Source organism: Gopherus flavomarginatus, chromosome 9 (genome assembly GCF_025201925.1).
Source record: "Gopherus flavomarginatus isolate rGopFla2 chromosome 9, rGopFla2.mat.asm, whole genome shotgun sequence".
NCBI classification, from domain to species: domain Eukaryota; kingdom Metazoa; phylum Chordata; order Testudines; family Testudinidae; genus Gopherus; species Gopherus flavomarginatus.
In genome coordinates this window covers 50866448-50885057 of record NC_066625.1, presented here as the reverse complement: position 1 = coordinate 50885057, position 18610 = coordinate 50866448, and the positions used below count along the sequence as shown (strand labels likewise).

Here is an 18610-nt window from a genome sequence, read left to right as displayed (position 1 = left end):
AAATAGTTAAGTGGAAGCTTTCTCTTTCTCTGTTTTCTTCTGGATCTTACCTGGTGCCCAGCACCTTGGGATCTGAGCAATTTTTGCTCTTAAAACCTCCCCAGAGATGCTATCAGGTGCTGTGAACCAGACAATCAGCACGAAATCTTGGCTGTCAAAGGGGTATCTATGGCCTGGGGGAGCAATGGGAATATCTGAGTGATGCATCCTGATCTGAGCTCTGGGGCTCAGGGTATCTGGTGAAGGGGAAGAGCTCAGGTCCCTGAGCGACTAGCATGAACTCTGTGCCTGTCTCTGGCTGATCAGGCTTCCCTAAGAGAGCGGGGAGAGGCTCAGGAACATAAAACAGGCTTTGATTGAGGGCTCGAGCAATACACTCAGTGCAGCACAAGAACTGGCTGGGGCTTTAGCCTGACCGTTGCATCCAGAACTCAGGGAGTCTCTTTGGAATCCAAACCATGGGGTTCCCCAAAGTGGCAGAGAAGCGAGTGGTTTAAAAACAACCCAAACCAGTGACTGTTTGGCTGGGGCAGGGCAAGGTTGAGATGGGTCCCCCTGATGTGGCAGAGAGCGTGTGTTTTGAGGGGAGCTCAGACTCCTGCCAGGCAGTGCCCGCTGGGCCCAGCGCTGCGGTGGAGTTTTATTTTCTTGCTCTCTCCTTTCCAGTCCTCGGTGAAGCTGAAGCTCATCTGTGGCCAGGTGCTCAAGGACCTGCAGGGAGAGGGGATTGATGTAAGTGAAGGGTGTTCTTCTCACATGTTCAGCCCCGCTGAGCAGGGATCCAGTGATCGCAGAGACTAAATCTCCCCTCCCTCTGGCTGAGTGGCGTGGGCCATATCGAGCTGGCTGGCCTCAGGGCAGGCAGTGTGGGTGGGGCGGGTATCAGAGTGAGAGTCAGGACACCTGGGTTCTAGTCCTAGCTCTGCCACTGATCTTGGGAAGGTGCCTAAAGCCTGTGTCTTTACCTGTAAAATAAGGCCAGTGACACTCCCCCATCAGGGAGATCTGTTGGTGGAAAGGGCCATACGGCTGCTAAGTATTTACTAGTAAGTATTAGTGTCTGTTTCTATAAGGGTCCTGCGTGGTCTGATTCACCTCATGTCCTGAGAACATTTTACCTGCAGCGTTTATGGGCGCCGGCTCGGCTTTGTTAGCCGCATTGCCTGAAAAGCGTCGCTGGCTGGGGTCATGAGTGGAGAGGCACGTCCTGAAGCAGTGAAGGCCTGAAGAGTTAATGCCCAGCCACTGGAAACCGACCGCACGCTCTGCTCGTGAGCAAGCACAGGAGCCCTGCTAATCTCCCAGGGTCCTTGCCCCTGTTCTGTCTGGGGGTGATGCTGCTAATCGGCAGACTGACAAGTTCCCCCTGCTCACCCCAAACACTGCCCTGGCTTTATATTTGGATGGTTCTGGGCCTTGCAGGGGGGAGAGGGGGTAACACCATTTCCCGAGTGTGTGGAAGTGCCCCGGGCCTGGTGGTTGTGGTGATCACAGTAGCAATCCGCACTTCCCAGGTGCCTCCCAAACAGCTGAACAGCCCCCGTCCCTGTCCTGCAGAACTTGCTGTCTTAGTGTGGCAATGGAGAGGGGAGGGGAGGGGTCCCAGGAACTCAGCCAGGTTAGCGTCACAAAGAGAAGGTTAAGGGGTGACTCGACGGGAGCCTGTGTCAGGGACTCTACCCCAGACGGCAAAGTTCGTTGTCTGACCGCGAGAGAGACAGGCAACACCAGCAAGGTCCGATCAAAAGCTCTTTATTGACAAGTGCACGCATCAATAGAGAGCAGCTCGTCTCCCGAGAGAACCAGCCCCCTCTTTACATCTTAGTATAAGCCTATATAGACAGTTCCGTCGCGTCATAAATTATTCACTGGAGCAACCCACCCCCTTCTTCTAACAACTAGAAACTAGACACCTTTAGTATACATGCATGCCTAAAGTTAGAAATGTAGGGGAGTTAAAAACAAACAAAGAACAAAACCAGGGAGTGAAAACAAGGAGGCTGGGAAACTAGGGCTCTTATCAGTTCTTCGAAGAGCTGCCCGAACACAGCACATCTGGTACTATGCCAGGAATGCAGCTTCTCTTTTATCTTACTTTTTCCCAGCGCTTGTGAGACATGCTGCTGCTTCTCAGTGTTTTCCACTCAGGGATTACCCACAAACCTCTGTTAGCCTGACTTTGGTCAGGTTGGCATACCTGGTTTTGTCTGCTATATCTTTATTCAGGCCTAACACCTGTAAGTACCTACATGGGGAACAAACTGGTGATAATGGGTCCTTCAGTCTAGCAGACAAATGTCTAACATGAGCCAATGGCTGGAAGTTGAAGCTAGACAAACTCAGACAGGAAATAAGGTGTTTTTACAGGGACATTAACCGTTGGAACAACTGCCCAAGTGCTCTCCATCACTGGCAATTTCTAAATCCAGATCTGCTCTGGTTCAAACAGGCATTAATTCAGGAGTGCCCAGTGGGCTGTGTTACACAGGTCAGGCGGGACGATCGAGGCCAGATGGGACCATGATGTGAAACATCTGGTTTGGTTTTTATGAATGAGCTGACCCTGGCTGAGTTGTCGTGCTGTGGCTTGGCCCTGTCTTACCGCCACTGGCCTGGTTATTGTGCGGTGTTAACCTTAGGCTTTGGCTGTCTGAATGGTTAGTTTTGGCAAGCCAGGGTGTAAATCTGCCATGCGTTAGGTGCCCAGGTGGACCCTGCTCCACACCCTGAGTTCTGCAGTGCACCTGGGAGCTGCCCTGCTTGGAAACAGTAGGTGAAAGTGCCCTAAGGGAGCTGTTAGTCTGCAGCAGCAGGGTCCTCACGGACAGTGCGCAGCTGGCTAGGGCAGGGTAGCTTTACACCCCAGCTTGCCACGAGCTAAGTGTGCACTTAGACAGCCCCTTACGCCTCTGGCCCTTGGCCATTATTAGTATTTGGATCCCTAGCATCAATCGATTTCTAGTTAGACTTAACCCCTGCCTGTCCCAGGCTTGTTGAAATCCTAACCTGTCTTGACCCCTGCTGGTTGCATTGACTCCCCCCTCCCCACCACACAAATAGTCCCCTGCTCATCACTGCATCTTACCCAGGTTGGTGACAATGAGCCCAGCTCTTTCTGCCTGTTTCCCTGCTGCCTCTCGTGGCCCAGTGCAAAGTGGCATCTGTCCATGCACCCTCTCTTGTCTCTTGCAGGCGATGAACTGCAAAAGGCAGGCCACGTCAAGGGCTGTTGGTTCCTATGTCAATTTTACAGGTCTATCAAAGCTGCCTCGCTGCAGGGAAGAGCCCTGCTGCCAGGCAGAGTCCCAAAGGTTTCTCCTCTCTCCAGAATCCGGGGACGTGAAGGCCACTATTGCCGTGCTCAGCTTCATCCTCTCCAGTGCAGCCAAACACAGAGTAGACAGCGACTCTCTGTCCAGCGAGCTGCAACAGCTGGGGCTGCCCAAAGGTAGGGGAAGTGCCAGGGGATGGGTCCCTCGGAGAGGGCTGCAGCACATTGGGGAGCCCTGGGGTCAGTAGCAGCAGCCTGACTGTCCTGTGCAACGTCAGCCAGAGGAGGGTGCCGGGGAGCGGAGTAGAGTCTGTCTACCCCATGCACCAGGCTGTAACCCCGGATAACTGTATCCTTCCACCCTTGCTCCAGCACTGTGTGGACTTCAGTACGTTGGCTGTCTGGAGAAGGAGGCGATTGCTGCTGGGTTGTGTGTCCCCTGCACTCTTCCATCAGTGAGAAGTTAGAACTCGCTGTGTCAACCAGCAGGAAAGACTTTGGAGCAGTAGCTGGGCCATCTTCTGACTGAAATGCCCTACGGTACCATCATCCCCCTGTTATCCCACGTGCACCCCAATGTCAGCATCCTGCGAGAGTACCCCTGCTAAACAGGCTAGCTCAGCAGTTTGCAGCCAGGGTCCCTTCTGAGCCCATTGGAACCAGAGTCGTGTTGTGCAGGGACCGATCTGATGCTCTTTGGTGAGTAGTTTCTTGGTCTCCTTGTTTTGTAGAACATGCCACAGGATTGTGCCGGTCCTACGAGGAGAAACAGAGCCCCCTGCAGGACAGCCTGAGGACACGCAGCCTGAGATGTAAGTGTTCCCCCTTTGGCTGTGCAAACCTGACACTGCTCCAGGCAGCGGATGGGAGATGGTCCTTCAGCAGGGATACAGGCTGGCACCCACTGCCCCACCCCCTCTAGCTGTTCCCCTGCGTCCATGGATGGAAGTTCAGTAGGACTTTCTCAGCCATTCTCCTCTGGAACTTCCTGGGAAGAACTTGCTCCTGAGGACTGTAGGATAGAATCAGAGTTTGCTGAGGGCAGATGGGTTTTCAGCAGCAACCGAGGGGATGACCAGGAGCTGGGACCAGAACCCTGTTGTTTGACCCTCTTGGGCTGTGACCTTGTTGGCCTGACAGGTTAGGATCTGGTCAGGTTAGCTCACCTCTGGGACAATCCAAGTACAGCAAGGAGTGGGGCAGGGGATGCACTAGGCGGTGCTCTGCCTTCTGCACTCTCTTTCTTGGCCATAAAGAGAGAGAGAGCTGAGGTGGTGCTAACCACTTGGACTCATGGGAATCTATGCAACAAGGGGTGTTAGCTACATTATCCCAGCCACACTCCATCTCGGAGGGCTCCATTCCACTGACCTAAACTCCCTTGTTATTTCAACTGGAGACATTTCCTTCCTGTAATGTCTTACATTGTTGCTGTGGGCCGGTAAGACAGTTGCTGTGTTGCACATACCTGAGGTGGCTGCATTTCAGGAGTGGGTGAAGCCACTTAATGCTTTGAAAAATGCTTCTCAAATCCATATCGCCGGCTTGTGCATAGAGAGAGTGTTTTACACTGACAGCGCAAACCTGAGACTGGCTCTGCCTCTGTCCTCAGTGAACCATCTGGACGCTGTGTCCTGGAGGGTGGATCAGATGCTCAGCTCCAGTGGGCTCCAGTAGGTCAATGAGCCCCTTGTGCACCTGAAGTTTACTGTGCAAGAAGGGGACTGAGGCATGACGGAGCCCTTTGCCATGACCGTGTTGGCAGAGAAGTTCCCGGTCTTACTGGCAGGTGAGTAGACAGCAGACGGGCAGCTTGGAATCGCTCGCCTCGTCCCCGCCCTTCCGTCTGGTGCTTCCTCTCCTATGTGCCCGCTGCTCTCCCTACTGGCTGGGGCAGAGATCAGCTGTCTCCATGTCATGTCATTTCTCTGTTCCTGCTCACAGCGCAGAGGTATTCTCTGCCCTGCTGTGACCAGTGAATTGGCAACTGGCTGCAGTGCCCCCTGCTGAGATCCAGGTCACTCTGCCCCATTGGCTGTTTGCGTCTCCTCTTCCACTTTCAGAGCTGAGACAGGCGCACGCCATGATGAAAACTCTCAGCTGAGGAGCCGGGAGGATGTCAGCGAGTGTGGAAGGAGCCGGCTGATTGTGCTGCAACCCGTCAGAGAGTCTGGAGGGTGCGGTTCCTCCACTGGGGAAGCCCCTTGCTGCACACGGCTGCAGACACTGCCTGGGCAGAGGTTGGACTGGACTCTCTCCTCCCTTCTCAGACCCCTGCAGCTGAAACTGACGACTGCTCTTCCCACTCTTCCTGGCTACTGTCCCCCCGGTCTACCCTCCAGCTGTCTTGCTGTGAAGCCTCTTGCCCGCCCCTCCTCCATCCTGCCCACAAGCCCTTGTGCTTCCAGGAGCCCCACTCCAGGATCCATCCCCAGAGCAATGGTGGATGGGAGCTTGGTGGCTTCTGCATCTGCTAACGAGATCTCCACCTCGAGACCAGCTTCAGCTCGGAGTTCCCATAACAAAGGCGTCCAAACCCATGGGCAGTGCCACTGTGTAACACACATGCCTCCGGAGAACACCCAGGCCTGCCGGCTGGAGGCTGCTCTAACAGTGAGAGACCCTAACATCCCCTGCCCAGCCCTTTGTGGGTGGCTCTGTTCCTGAACAGCTGCAGGGAGCTGATCTGTCCTTTTGCTTCTGCCTGAATTGTCTCCTGTGCCTACTCCAGGGCAGGCACTTGGGCTCCTATGTCTCCTCTGGAGACTAGCGTGCAGCAGCCCACCAAATGCTGTGGCTAGGCCAGCTCCACATCACACACTGACTGAACTCCTGCAGCAATCCAGGATGCCTGTGGCTGGGGCGACTCTGCCAGTCGTACATGAGAGGTTGGAAAGTTTCATCAGCCGAAGCACGATGGAGCATTCGCTAGTCCCTTCTTGCTCCCCTGCTTCCCTCCCCTAAAAAGCACTTTGCCTCTGTTCTTTCCACTTCCTTTAAAGGAGCCCCCTCCCTGGGGGATAAATGCAGCTTTTCTTTCTTTCCTTCCCCCCATGCTCCTATCATCTTTTCCAGGGCAGCTCCGTGCATGGAATAAAGAATCAGCAGGAACGTGCATCTGGGAATCTCTCCTGCGTTTCCGGTTGGCCTTGGCACATGAAGCCAGTTATTTGGGATGTTTCCTGTTTTGCCAGCGAGATCCAATAAAGCCACGTGGAGCATTTTGAATTTGCATCGCTGCCTCCCTTGTCACCTCTGCACCCTCCCTTCTCACACCCTCAGACCAGGAGCAGAGACATGTCTTTAAATAACTGGAGTAAATCTTCCCGATTTGAAAGGGAGGGATTGATGCCACAGACAGAATTCATCATAGGGGCAGGTGCTCTATAGCCTATTCCCACCCCCTGCAGCTCTGTCAATGTCTCTCCATCCCATATACACCCTCCCTGCTCCTTCAGTCCTGACCTCTGCAGAAACCAGAGCCAGGGTAGGCAAAGTCTGTAAACTATTCGCTCCCCCCAGCCTTGTCTCGTAACAACCCCGGCTAGTCCAGCCCTTGCCCCGGGCACAGCTCCGGTAACAGCCATCGAGGGACCAGCTGGGTTTTGCTAATTTCATTTAAGTTGTGCTCAGTTTAGATTGGCCCCTGCCACTGGTGCCCTATTGTGCTAACCCCCTTTCCTGGCTATAGCTCAGGGCTCTAATTTCCAGGAACTTCACAGCTTGGGGATGATGCAGTTGCTCCTTTAGAGCAAAGCCAGCATAGCCTGAAGGCAGTGAAGTGGGTAACCATTTTAACTGCAGACTCTGAAATAATTTGGTAAATTGCTGTTAAACAGCAAACGACCGGGGCAGCCTTTTATTTTTAAGAACAAGGCTCTGCTCCATTGAATTGAAAGGCAATACAATTAAAATAGTACAAAGAATAGTTTGTTAATAATAATACCTAACTCTTCAATCGCACATTCAGCAATAAATCTCAACACACTTTAAAAAAGTGGTCTGTATTATTATTATTCCCAATTTACAGGTGGGGAAACTGAGGTAGTGGGAAGGAAGTGACTTGCCCAAGGTCAGCCAGCAGCAGAGTTGAGACTGGAAACCAGTTCTGAGTCCTAGTCCAGAGGTCTGTCACCTCAGCCACACTGCCTAGGTTACACAACAGGTAACTAACCAGTGGAACTGCCTGCTGTAAGATATTGTGGCAAATAGGTAAATCTTACCAAGCTTAGTGCTATACATGGATAAGAGTAGCTTGGGTGGTAGAAGATAAAGTAAAAGTTACAACAGCTCCCATGGTCTCTGAAGCTGCCGCTGGAGGCAAAATTAGATGGTGCTGGGGAGGGAAGAGGGAAGAATCATCTCTATGAATGAAAAACTCGGGCATGTTGTGACATTGTGCCCAGCAAGTAGGTTATGAATAACTTCTCCGCAGGCAGGCTCTGGAAAATCTAACTGCGGGGCAGGGAGGTGACCCATCTGCACGGGGAAGCTGGCAGCAGTGCTGCTGAGGTGGCAGCTGCTTTAGGTGGGTGCAGGACAGTGGGATGCAGGGTGTCTGTGGTAGCTGCTTTAGGTGGGTGCAGGACAGTGGGATGCAGGGGTGTCCATGCAGCAGATGGTTGGGTGTGGGTGCAGGATGGTGAGGTGCAGGGGTGTCTGTGTGGTAGCTGCTCTGGGTGGGCACAGGATGGTGGGGTGCAGGGGTGTCTGTGTGGTAGCTGCGCTGGGTGGGCACAGGATGGTGAGGTGCAGGGGTGTCTGTGGTAGCTGCTCTTGGTGGGTGCAGGATGGTGGGGTGCAGGGGTGTCTGTGGTAGCTGCTCTGGGTGGGTGCAGGATGGTGGGGTGCAGGGGTGTCTGTGGTAGCTGCTCTGGGTGGGTGCAGGATGGTGGGGTGCCGGGGTGTCCATGTTGTAGCTGCTCTGGGTGGGCACAGGATGGTGGGGTGCAGGGGTGTCCGTGTTGTAGCTGCTCTGGGTGGGCGCAGGATGGTGGGGTGCAGGGGTGTCTGTGGTAGCTGCTCTCGGTGGGTGCAGGACAGTGGGGTGCATGGGTGTCTGTGTTGTAGCTGCTCTGGGTGGGCACAGGATGGTGGGGTGCAGGGGTGTCCGTGTTGTAGCTGCTCTGGGTGGGCGCAGGATGGTGGGGTGCAGGGGTGTCTGTGGTAGCTGCTCTGGGTGGGCGCAGGACAGTGGGGTGCCGGGGTCTCCGTGTGGTAGCCGCTCTGGGTGGGTGCAGGACGGTGGGGTGCCGGGGTGTCCGTGTGGTAGCTGCTCTGGGTGGGTGCAGGATGGTGGGGTGCAGGGGTGTCTGTGGTAGCTGCTCTGGGTGGGTGCAGGATGGTGGGGTGCCAGGGTGTCCATGGTGTAGCTGCTCTGGGTGGGTGCAGGACGGTGGGGTGCAGGGGTGTCTGTGGTAGCTGCTCTGGGTGGGTGCAGGACGGTGGGGTGCAGGGGTGTCTGTGGTAGCTGCTCTGGGTGGGCACAGGGTGGTGGGGTGCCGGGGTGTCCATGGTGTAGCTGCTCTGGGTGGGTGCAGGACGGTGGGGTGCAGGGGTGTCTGTGTGGTAGCCGCTCTGGGTGGGTGCAGGACGGTGGGGTGCCGGGGTGTCCATGTGGTAGCTGCTCTGGGTGGGTGCAGGACGGTGGGGTGCAGGGGTGTCTGTGGTAGCTGCTCTGGGTGGGTGCAGGATGGTGGGGTGCAGGGGTGTCCATGGTGTAGCTGCTCTGGGTGGGTGCAGGATGGTGGGGTGCAGGGGTGTCTGTGGTACTGCTCTGGGTGGGTGCAGGATGGTGGGGTGCAGGGGTGTCTGTACAGTAGATGGTTGGGGTGAGGGTCTGTGCGGTGCTTTTCCCCAGCCAGCCATAGAATACAAGGCACAGGGCAGAGGAGGAGGAAAATTCCATTCCTTGCCCGTGCCCCAGAGCCGCTCCTAGCAGCCGCGCAGGGCTGGAGACCTCCCACTCCGCACCCTGTAGGCTGATGCTCCCCTGTGGAACTACAACTCCCATCGTGCCCCGCGCGCTGCCTCGGCTTCCCAGCCGGGGGGCTGTTTAACCCTCCGAACCGGGGAGCAGCGCGAGCGGGAGCTCGGGTAGGCGGCGGGGCCTGCTGGCCGGTCGGTTCTGTGCTGGGACAGGCTGCGGGGGAGCTGGCCCTGTGCTGGGGCTGTGGGCGGGGACTGCGGAGCCGGCCTGCTGCGGAGCCTGGTTGTGTAACTGCTCCAGCCCCGCTGCAAACCCGAGCGGGAGCGTTATAAGGGGAAACTGGCGGGGGGAGCCCGCCCTGTACTTTGGGGGGGGCAGGCTGGGGGGGAAGCTGGCCCTGTACTCGTGGGGAGGCAGGCGGGCGGGGACAGGCTGGGGTGGGGAAGCTGACCCTGTTCCGGGGGGGGGCGCTTGCTGGAGGGGGGAGCCGGCCCTGTTCTTGGGGGCCAGGGGGGATACTGACTGGGGGGGAGCTGGCTCTGTGCCCGGGGTCGGGGGAGACCACTGGCTGGAGGGTGAAGCTGGCCCTGGGACGGGAGGGGGAATATTGGGAGGGGAGAAGCTGGCCCTGTGCCTGGGGTCGGGGGAGACCACTGGCTGGGGGGGGGTAGCTGGCCCTGTACTCAGGGCAGGGGGACAGGCTGCGGGGGGGGGGAGCTGGCCCTCTGCCGGAGGTGAGTGGGAGGGATACTGGCTGGGGGGGGGGGGGAGCTGGCCCTGTGCTGGGGCTCCGGAGGGGAGCTTCCTGGCTCACGGGGACCCAGGGCCCATCTCTGTTCCTGGTCCCGGCCAGCTTCGTGGTGCCCATCTCCTGGCTGTGCACTGGCTCCTCATGGAGGGGTTGGTGGCTCAGCCCATGGCCTGGTGGTCCCTAATACCCATCCTCAATGGTATCCTTGTCCACTGGCTCAGCCTTGCAGTTGTCCCCTGCACACCAACCGTTGGGTCCATGTTCACAGGCCAGGAGGGTCCGGCAAAGGCAGGGACGGAAAGAGCTGCCCGCCCTGATTGGTAAGATGCACGTGCTACAGTAGCTGCTCTGCCTTAAGCCTGGATCTTGCCTTCATTTGGGCAGGTGTCTAAGATGCCAGAGGGCCCAGAGCTGCACCTGGCCAGCTGCTACATCAACACGGTATGTGCAGGGCTCATCTTCTCAGGGAAGGTGGAGAAGTCTGAAGTGAGCAAGAACTCAGAGGTGCTGTTTGAGAGTGACGCGTACCTGATCTCTGCCACCTCGAGGGGCAAGGAGATCAAGCTGACCCTGACACCACTCAAAGAGGAGAAGAACACACTCCCTGGCAGAGGGAGGGACAAGGAGGGGCTGAGCCAGAACGGTTTCCAGCAGCCCATGGATCTTGTCTTCCGCTTTGGAATGTCAGGCAGCTTCAAGCTCACCTCTGCGGCTGAGCTGCCCAAACATGCCCATCTGCGGTTTTACACCAAGGAGAGCCCGCACCGAGCCCTCTGCTTTGTGGATTTCAGGCGCTTTGGGAGGTGGGAAGTGCATGGGACGTGGCAGCTGGATCGAGGGCCATGTGTGATGCTGGAGTATGAGAAATTCAGGTGAAATACACCATGACCTTTCATTTCTGCTTGAGAAACTGACCAGGAGCGTGTGTGGAGGGGGGTGGGGGAGGGAATGAATGATAGACACAATATTCTAACAGTGAATTCTGTGGGAAGCCTGGTGATAGAATATGGGGCCTTTCACCATTACAGGGACGTTTGTAGCTCACGTTTATGGAAACTCTGTCTTGGGTTGAAGGCTGTTTGGTGCTTTGCATTCCCAGAGATCTCGCTATGAACAAGGGAACAGGCTTGGTTTAAACATCCTCCTGTGTGGCTTTTTCTTATACAAGAAGTGAACAGCCCAAAAATAATTCTTAAGTATTGCAAAAGGGAAGAGCACAGCTGGGCGATTTAACCCTCACAGCAATGGCTCTCCAGTGGCTATTGCAGACTACCTGGCTATCAACTCAGTTCAGCATGCTGAGAACCAAGCTGGGGGAGGCTGAATGGTTGGGAATGAGGTAGGTCCATGAGGTCTGTTATGCAAAGTAGGAGGCTGGAAAAAGCTGGAGATCCCCTGGGTTAGTACTTGTTAACTGACTATGTCAGAGAGCCAGAGGGCTTTGGTCGAGCTCTTGTATTGCTTTGTACAAGTTAATGTTTCACTCTTAATATGTGTCTATTACAGTCGTGACACAGTGCAGGAGAGCGAGAACCCTGCTGTAGTTACTTTAACACTCGCAAAATCCCATGGCTGGCAAACAGGGGCTTATAACTTGATGGATAAAGGGCCTGGTCCTCAAAGATATTGAGGGTCCTAACTTCTGTTGGAAGAGTCTAAATACCTTAGAGGCTGTGGGCCAAAGTGCCAACTTTGTATTTCACAGGTAGAATTCATAGCTGAAGGGCGTATCACCGACTGACAGAGGTTGGAGATTGAAAGGGGTCATTGGGGGGTTCGGTGTACACACGCATGCCTGCCTGTCCAGGTACCGTGTGGTACGTTCATTAGTGGATTTTCAGCGTTAGTTTTGGATTTGCTGAGCATTCGGATTTCCACCGCTTCCCTTCCAATCTTTTCCCCCCTCATATTCTTAAATCTTCCTTTCTCTAATTGTATCCCATTCAGTCATCAGAAGCTTGGTGAGTTTGTTGGTTAATTCCCTGAGCACCTTGTCAAAGGCAGGTTGTGTAAAAGGATTCCAGAGTCTCCGGCATTGAGTCCTTGTTCATTTCCTCCCCCTCCTCTTTGATGAATGAGCTACTCCCTCTTCAGTGCATTTCTGCGTGGCCACTTATATTTATTTCCCTTGGCAGCATTCCTTGAACCCTTGTCTCTCCACTGCAGGCCTCACCTGGCTCTACATGTTGGTGTTCCCTTATCTCTTTGATGTGCAAATCTTAGAGCCAACCCTTCATAAAGCCACTCTTCAAAGGCTCCTTCTTGTTCTTTGTATTCAGTTTCGGAGGACTCAGACTGCCTTCAATGCCTTAATGGAGATGTCTCTTACTGTTCCTCCAGCCTTCTTTATGCTGTGGTGTGTCTTTAATGCTTCCTCTTATCACACTCAATTTCTTAATTTGCTTCCCTGCAATCAAATACCTTTATAACTTCTGCATTCCAGGAACCCGTTTTCTACGGGGCTGAATTCAAGTAGCTTATAGCACTGCCCCTGCTAAGGAAACAGCGGGTCATCCCTGTACCTTTACCCAAAGGGTTTTGCTGCTACCTTAATCGTTACCTGTCTTATTGTAACGCCTCTTGATGTCTAATGCTGCCCACTCCTCTCTCCTACACAGATTGTTTGCATCTGTATTTACAGTCTTGCTATAAAAACCATCCCCTGAGGTTTCACTTGTGCCCGCTAGACCGTAACCTCCATCATTTTTAGTTTCACTTCTCCCTGCTTATGTCTGGAGGCAGACCCTTCTGCAGCAGAAAACCTCACTGGAGAACAACCCCACCTCCCATGTTGGTTACTGTGTTGGAAGCACATCACAGGCTGAGTGAGGTGGTCGTTTTCCCAGCCCCTCCTCCCTAGCTGACCGGCCCTGCTGTCTTCCAGGGAGAACGTGCTGAGGAACCTGTCTGACAAGGCTTTCAACAAGCCCATCTGTGAAGCCCTGTTAAATCAGAAGTTTTTCAATGGGATTGGCAACTACCTCCGAGCCGAGATTCTCTACAGGTGAGCAGGTTGCAGAGCGGAGAAGAGGAGGCCTGGCCTGAGGAGATGTGGTCCAGTTCCCTATTCCACCCCAGGCTCCCTGTGTGACCTGGAGCAAGCCAGGCCTTGTTTACCCAGGGGCGCTGAGGAAAGTTCAGATGAAATAACTGAAGCTGTGAAGTTAATGCGCAGGACTTTGAGTGCATTAAACCCCCGAGGAGGATTCAGCTACAGCAAACTAAGGCCGCTTTACTTCTGAATGAGCCTCTTCAAATGGGGGGTTATGATGTGCCTTCACTTCACAGCTTCAGTTAACTGGTCTGAACACCCTATGGAGACAAGCCCATAGCCTCTCTGTGCCTCAGCTTCCCTATCCATACAATGGAGATATTAGCACTACCTCAGGGGTTGGGAGGATAAATATATTAGAAAGCATGAGGTGCTCATGTATGTATAGGGTCCCTTTTACATAGTATTAGGCAGCCAGACCATGTGATTCCCATCCCTGTAGCTACAAGACCAACACCATGGAAGGGTCCAAACTGTTGAGAGGCCACCCATTTCCCTTGCTGAAATGCAGCCAGCCCGTGTCCATTCCAGTGCTAAGCATCCACAGACAGCACTGCCAGGGCACCTCATCTTTGAGCACTGTGCAGTTCCTGCACTACATGTGCTACCAACACAGCGCTAACCTTTTTTTTCTTCCCCCTGAGTGGCCTATATATACTGGGCATCTCAGATTTGGCCTGCAGTGACACTTTCAGTCCGGGACCTTGCCTGGGGAGCTGAATTACACCGTGCTCACGTGTCGTAGTCTGAATGCACCAGTGTTTTACTGTGTAGATTACATCCAGCTCGTAGAGGTGAAAAGCCAGTGCTTCCACCCACTGTGTCAGCAATCTCCCTCCCCTCCCTTAGGCCGGGACTTCATTTCCACTGGCTGGCATTTGTGTTGGGGTCCTCACGTAACACATGGACTCTCTTAGGTTAAAGATACCTCCCTTTGAGAAGGCTCGGACGGTGTTAGAGGCTCTTCAGCATCGGAAGCCGGTGAGGAGGGTGGAGAAGGCTCACGCACATACACAGAAATGTTCCAGCTCATCACATAGAACTCGGGGTTCGGTGCTTGCCCTGTAGCGTCTGAGGATCGCAGCACACGGGGCATGATGGTGTCAGTGGCTCTTGGACCCTCTGCAGCCCCAGTTACGAGTTGTAGCTTTAACCCTAGAACTTCCACCGCTTCTGATTCGGGTCCTGTTGCTCTTTCTTCTTGTTAGAATTGGCTGCTGTTTCGGAGGTGGATCCTCACCATGAATCAAGAGGCCAGACACTCTGCCTTCAGGGCTTGATCTGGGTCTCTCAGAATCCCTTCTTACGGGGGATTCTCAGTTTAATTCTTCAGGCTTCACACACACACGCACACGCACACGCACACGCACGCACGCACGCACGCACGCACGCACGCGACGTGCAGCCACGGCCTGGAGTCTGTCAGATCCCCCCTGCTCAGCCATATCATTATGTGCATGGCCTGGGTAGGTGACCTGTGCAAACAATAGTGGTTCCCATTTAGCAGTTGGCTCTGAGTCAGGCCTGGAGCAGGCAATGCTCCAGCATGGTGTTTGGAGGGGTGGTTTTCTGGAGAGCTGTGAGACAGGGCCTGTTCCCATGTGGTCGTTAAAGCTCCTCTAGCACCTTGTCCAAGCAGGGATGTTAGCACCAGAACTCGCCAAATCCCAGCTCTGCTGACTGCATTCTGCCTCCTCAGTTAGCTTCGCAGCTTGAGCGGGAGACGGAATTCTTCCCTCCCTGTGCTCAGACTTGCTCTGGGCTCTTTAACAGTTCAGTGAGTGCATCTGGCTCCTCCATGAAGGAATCACTCGCTTCCTCGTGTGATGTACAGCACGTGTGTGCTTAGTTTATAAAGCACGTTGGGGTCCTTTGGGAGGACAGATACTACGCAAACATCCGCTTATCCTCCAGTGCCTTTAACTCCTAGGAGTTGCCATGCAAAAGTGCTGCATGTAAAACTTGTTTGCAGATCTTGAGCCAGATGGAGCATGACTGCCTATCATGGCATATACGTCTATGGCTCCTGCGTTGTATACACACTGGCCTTTGCGGAGGGGGACTGCACACTGAAATATGCAAGTGGCTACTATACAAGGCAGTCACTTGACCATTCCCTCCCCCTACCAATCTCAAATGTACTCAAAGGGATTTAGGCCCCGAACTTCCACTGATTTCAAGGGAAGTTAGGAGTTTAAGTACCTTTGGGGATCTGGGCCAAAGATCCTCGTTGCTGTGAAAATAACCCACAGCTAAGAGGACCGCTAGTTTAGGCTCCAAATCTGACTATTCTGGTCTAGTGCTGTGTGACCTCTGGACGGGAAGTAGCTATTTAAAAAAAGATCAAATACCGTTTTTGTCTGACCGGCCTTTCTCCCTCCCCTCCCCCGGCCTGTCTCTGTAGCAGCGGTTAAGTTACAAACACCTGCGGTGCAGTCAGTGATGCGTCCCAGCCATAAGAGATCTTTAGCTTTCAGATGCAGCCAGGCTAAATTCAGCCCTGCGTAGAGTGGTAGAGTGACTGATGTATACAAGTGGGTACTTTACAGAGGCAGATCAGATTCCCAACTGCATCAAAGTCTATGGAGTTAGCCCTGCTTATGCCAGGGCTGAATTTGGCCTGGCATCTGGAAACAGGGAGCATTTAGCAGCTGGAGGGAGAGGAAGCTGGGTTGGAGCACATGCCAGGGCAGACTTAGGCCGCTGGTGAGGGAAATCTCGGGGAGGGGCGAGGAGCAGGATGGCTTTGCAGCTGTGGAGGAGTTGCCTTATAGGAAGGGCTGGACAGCTGGGAGGAGACTAGACTGGTTGTTTTTGGAGTGGGACCAGCTGCTACAGAGGGGCTTGGAGTAAGATCTGCACCACAGCCAGATGTAAGTGCAGCCCGTGTCGACATAGCCAAGCTCTCTTTGATTCTGCTGCCTCACTAAAACTAGCAGAGAGGCTGTGGTGCCCGGGCTAGCCACCCCAATACAAGCCAGCCTGAGATCCGGGGTATGTACGCCGGTGGCTATTAGCAAGCTGGCTCAGCTATGTCTGCACCTGCTGTAGTTGCACCTCGGATTGCAGGGTTGGGCCTACCCTTGCTGGGAGGAGGAAGGGCTGGATGGCTGGGGAAGGGTTGCATGGGAGAGGGTTGGCTTGGGCTGTGTCCGGGCTGCCTGTTTGAATCACCTCCTCTCAAACCCAGCAGAGTCCGGACCTGACCTTGAGCAAGAAAGTGAAGTTAAAGCGGGAGAATCCAGACCTGCTGGAGCTCTGCCATGCGGTGCCCATGGAGGTCGTTCACATGGGTAAGGAGGCAGCTCAGGGAGCACAGCCTCAGGTTCCTGCCCTGCAGCGGGCCATGGAGCCTGCGGGTGGGGATGACTTAGCCGCACCAGCAGGAGGAGGTGCAATGAGATGTTGAAGTTGGAATTGGATCCCTGCTGCCTCTAGCTGGGCAGACACTCAGCGATGGGGGAGGGGTGGGACAGAGCCCTCCTGGGGTGGCTTGGGGCGAGAGGTAGCGGGAAGCAGGGGCGCTGTATGAAAATGCTCGGGCTCGGCGTTTAATGCCAGTGGGAGGAGGCTGGGCCTTTGCATGAGAGGCGGGATGACACCAGAGGTGCTGCATGGGGCACACCAGCGGCCCCTGCAAAGCTACTTCCATCACGCTGAAATTGTTCAGGTTTCAGTGGGTAGCTATTGTCACTGACCAGTAGCAAAACTCCTCAGCAGCCAGAAACGGGACACTTGATGGGGAGGACTCTGTGTTACTCCAGAGAATTTTTTCCCAGGAGTCTGCCTGCTGGGTCTTGCCCCCTTGCTCAGGATCTAATTGATCACCATATTTGGGGTCAGGAAGGAATTTTTACCCAGGTTAGATTGTCCAAGAACCTGGGGATTTTTTGCCTTTGTCTGCAGCATGGGGCACAGTTCACTTCCAGGTTTTAAACTAGTGTCAGTGGTGGATTCTCTGTACCTTGAAGTCTTTAAATCCTGGTTTGAGGACATCAATAACTCAGCCAGAGGAGTGGGTGGGTGAGGTTCTGTGACCTGCAACGTGCAGGAGGTCAGACTAGATGATCCTGATGGTCCCTTCTGACAGTAAAGTCAATAATGGGAGAGACCCATGGTGGCCCTGTTTGCTGAAGAGCGGAGAGCAGGTGCATGTATGTCCCCCACTCAGTGTTCCCAACACAACGGTTGATTGCACAGGACAGACTTCACTCCCTGTCCCAGCTGGGATGTGTCCCTGACTCCGTCTCTGGGACTAAGCGAGGAGAGGCCCCATGGTCCATCCATTATTTTCCCTCTCTTGCATCCTTTCTGGGTCTTCCTCTGCTTCAGCCTGCTGTAGGTTGTGGCCAGACTTCCCCTGAGGATTTCAGCAGACAGACCCCTCTGCCCTGCCAGAGCTAACTGCATTGTGCTCTGGCTGTGGTGGCCAAGCCAGACAGCTGCAGATATTGGGGAAGATGCAAAGCAAAGACGAGTGAGCCCGGATACAAGAGAAATCGACCTCTTGGCTTATCAGAGCCGTCGATGGCTCCAGCTGGTGCAGAAATAGAGGCACTCCCTTAAAAACACCAAGCTCCAGAGAGCTGAATGCTTTCAAACTGCATGTGTGCAGGTTGGAGAGGTGCAAATCCATCTCCAGGCCACCCCACATGGGATACTTGAGAGGGAGCCCCTGGAAGGCTTCAGAAAGCTGTAGCTGAGCATTGCTGCTGCCCCCAGCAGGGGTCATCGTAGCATAGAGCAAAGCCCACAGCTGATCAGCCCCTCACTGCTGGAGTTGCAGGGGGAGCCCTGTAGCTAAGAGTTTTCCCTGATGCTCATTTTTGTGTCCCGCCAGGGGGGAAGGGTTACGGCCCGGAGCCCTCTGACGATGCCGCGGCCTTTGAGGAGTGGCTGCAGTGTTACTGTGTCCCTGGCATGAAGTCGCTGCGTGATGGCAATGGCAGGACCATCTGGTTTCAGGTATGAACCGCAGTGGCCTTACATTTGGCGGGGCTTGACTCATGACTCATGTGGGGCTTGACCTTGCTGCAAGAGGAGACTGGCAGGATGCCTGCCCCAGGGCCGGATTAATGCAGGGGCTTTAGGGGCTGCAGCCCAGGGCGTTGGGCTAAGGGGAGCTCAGTGGGCCAGATGTTGGCCACTGCTTCTTTTCATCCAGGCAAGTCTCAGCGCTGCAGGCTGGACACCTGTCCCCGAGCCTCGGCACCCCACCCTGGAGCTGCGAGCACCAGCTCGCTGATGTGCCCCTGTGGCCCCTAGGCGGGGGTATTCAGGGAATCTCTGTGTGCCAGCTCTGCAGCTCCCATTGGCTGTGTACTGTGGCCAATGGGAGCTGCGGGGGCAGCACCTGCAGGCACGGGCAGTGTGCACCGCGCAGAGCAGCCTGACCCCTCTGCCTAGGGGCCAGACATGCCGGCCACCTCTGGGAGCAGAGCAGCGTGGAGCCAGGGCAGACAGGGATCCTGCCTTAGCCCTGTTGTGCCGCCAACCAAGTGCCGCCTGAGGTAAGTGCTACCCGGCCAGAGCCTACACCCCGCACCCTATTCTCCTGCTCCAGCCCTGAGCCACTCCCCACTTCAAACCCCTGGGGTCCCCACAAAA

General features: G+C 54.8%; 2 protein-coding genes across 5 annotated transcripts in view; both read left to right on the top strand.

Moving 5' to 3' along the window:
• The first annotated feature begins 3195 nt into the window (after positions 1-3195).
• Positions 3196-6493, top strand: LOC127058557 (uncharacterized). The gene is made up of 4 exons (XM_050968702.1): positions 3196-3448; positions 4003-4083; positions 4958-5060; positions 5335-6493. The coding sequence occupies exons 1-4, from the start codon at positions 3196-3198 to the stop codon at positions 5936-5938; spliced, it is 1041 nt and encodes a 346-aa protein (XP_050824659.1). The 3' UTR covers positions 5939-6493.
• A 2864-nt stretch (positions 6494-9357) lies between these two features.
• LOC127058639 (endonuclease 8-like 1) overlaps positions 9358-18610 on the top strand; it is a 13985-nt gene continuing 4732 nt past the window's right edge. The window contains exons 1-6 of one of the 4 annotated variants that reach the window (XM_050968875.1): positions 9358-9367; positions 10336-10823; positions 12836-12955; positions 13921-13984; positions 16194-16296; positions 17844-17968. In XM_050968875.1, the coding sequence (XP_050824832.1) occupies positions 10345-10823; positions 12836-12955; positions 13921-13984; positions 16194-16296; positions 17844-17968 (891 nt within the window). In that variant the 5' untranslated portion in view covers positions 9358-9367; positions 10336-10344. The other 3 variants (XM_050968874.1, XM_050968877.1, XM_050968876.1) reach the window with 3 other exon arrangements.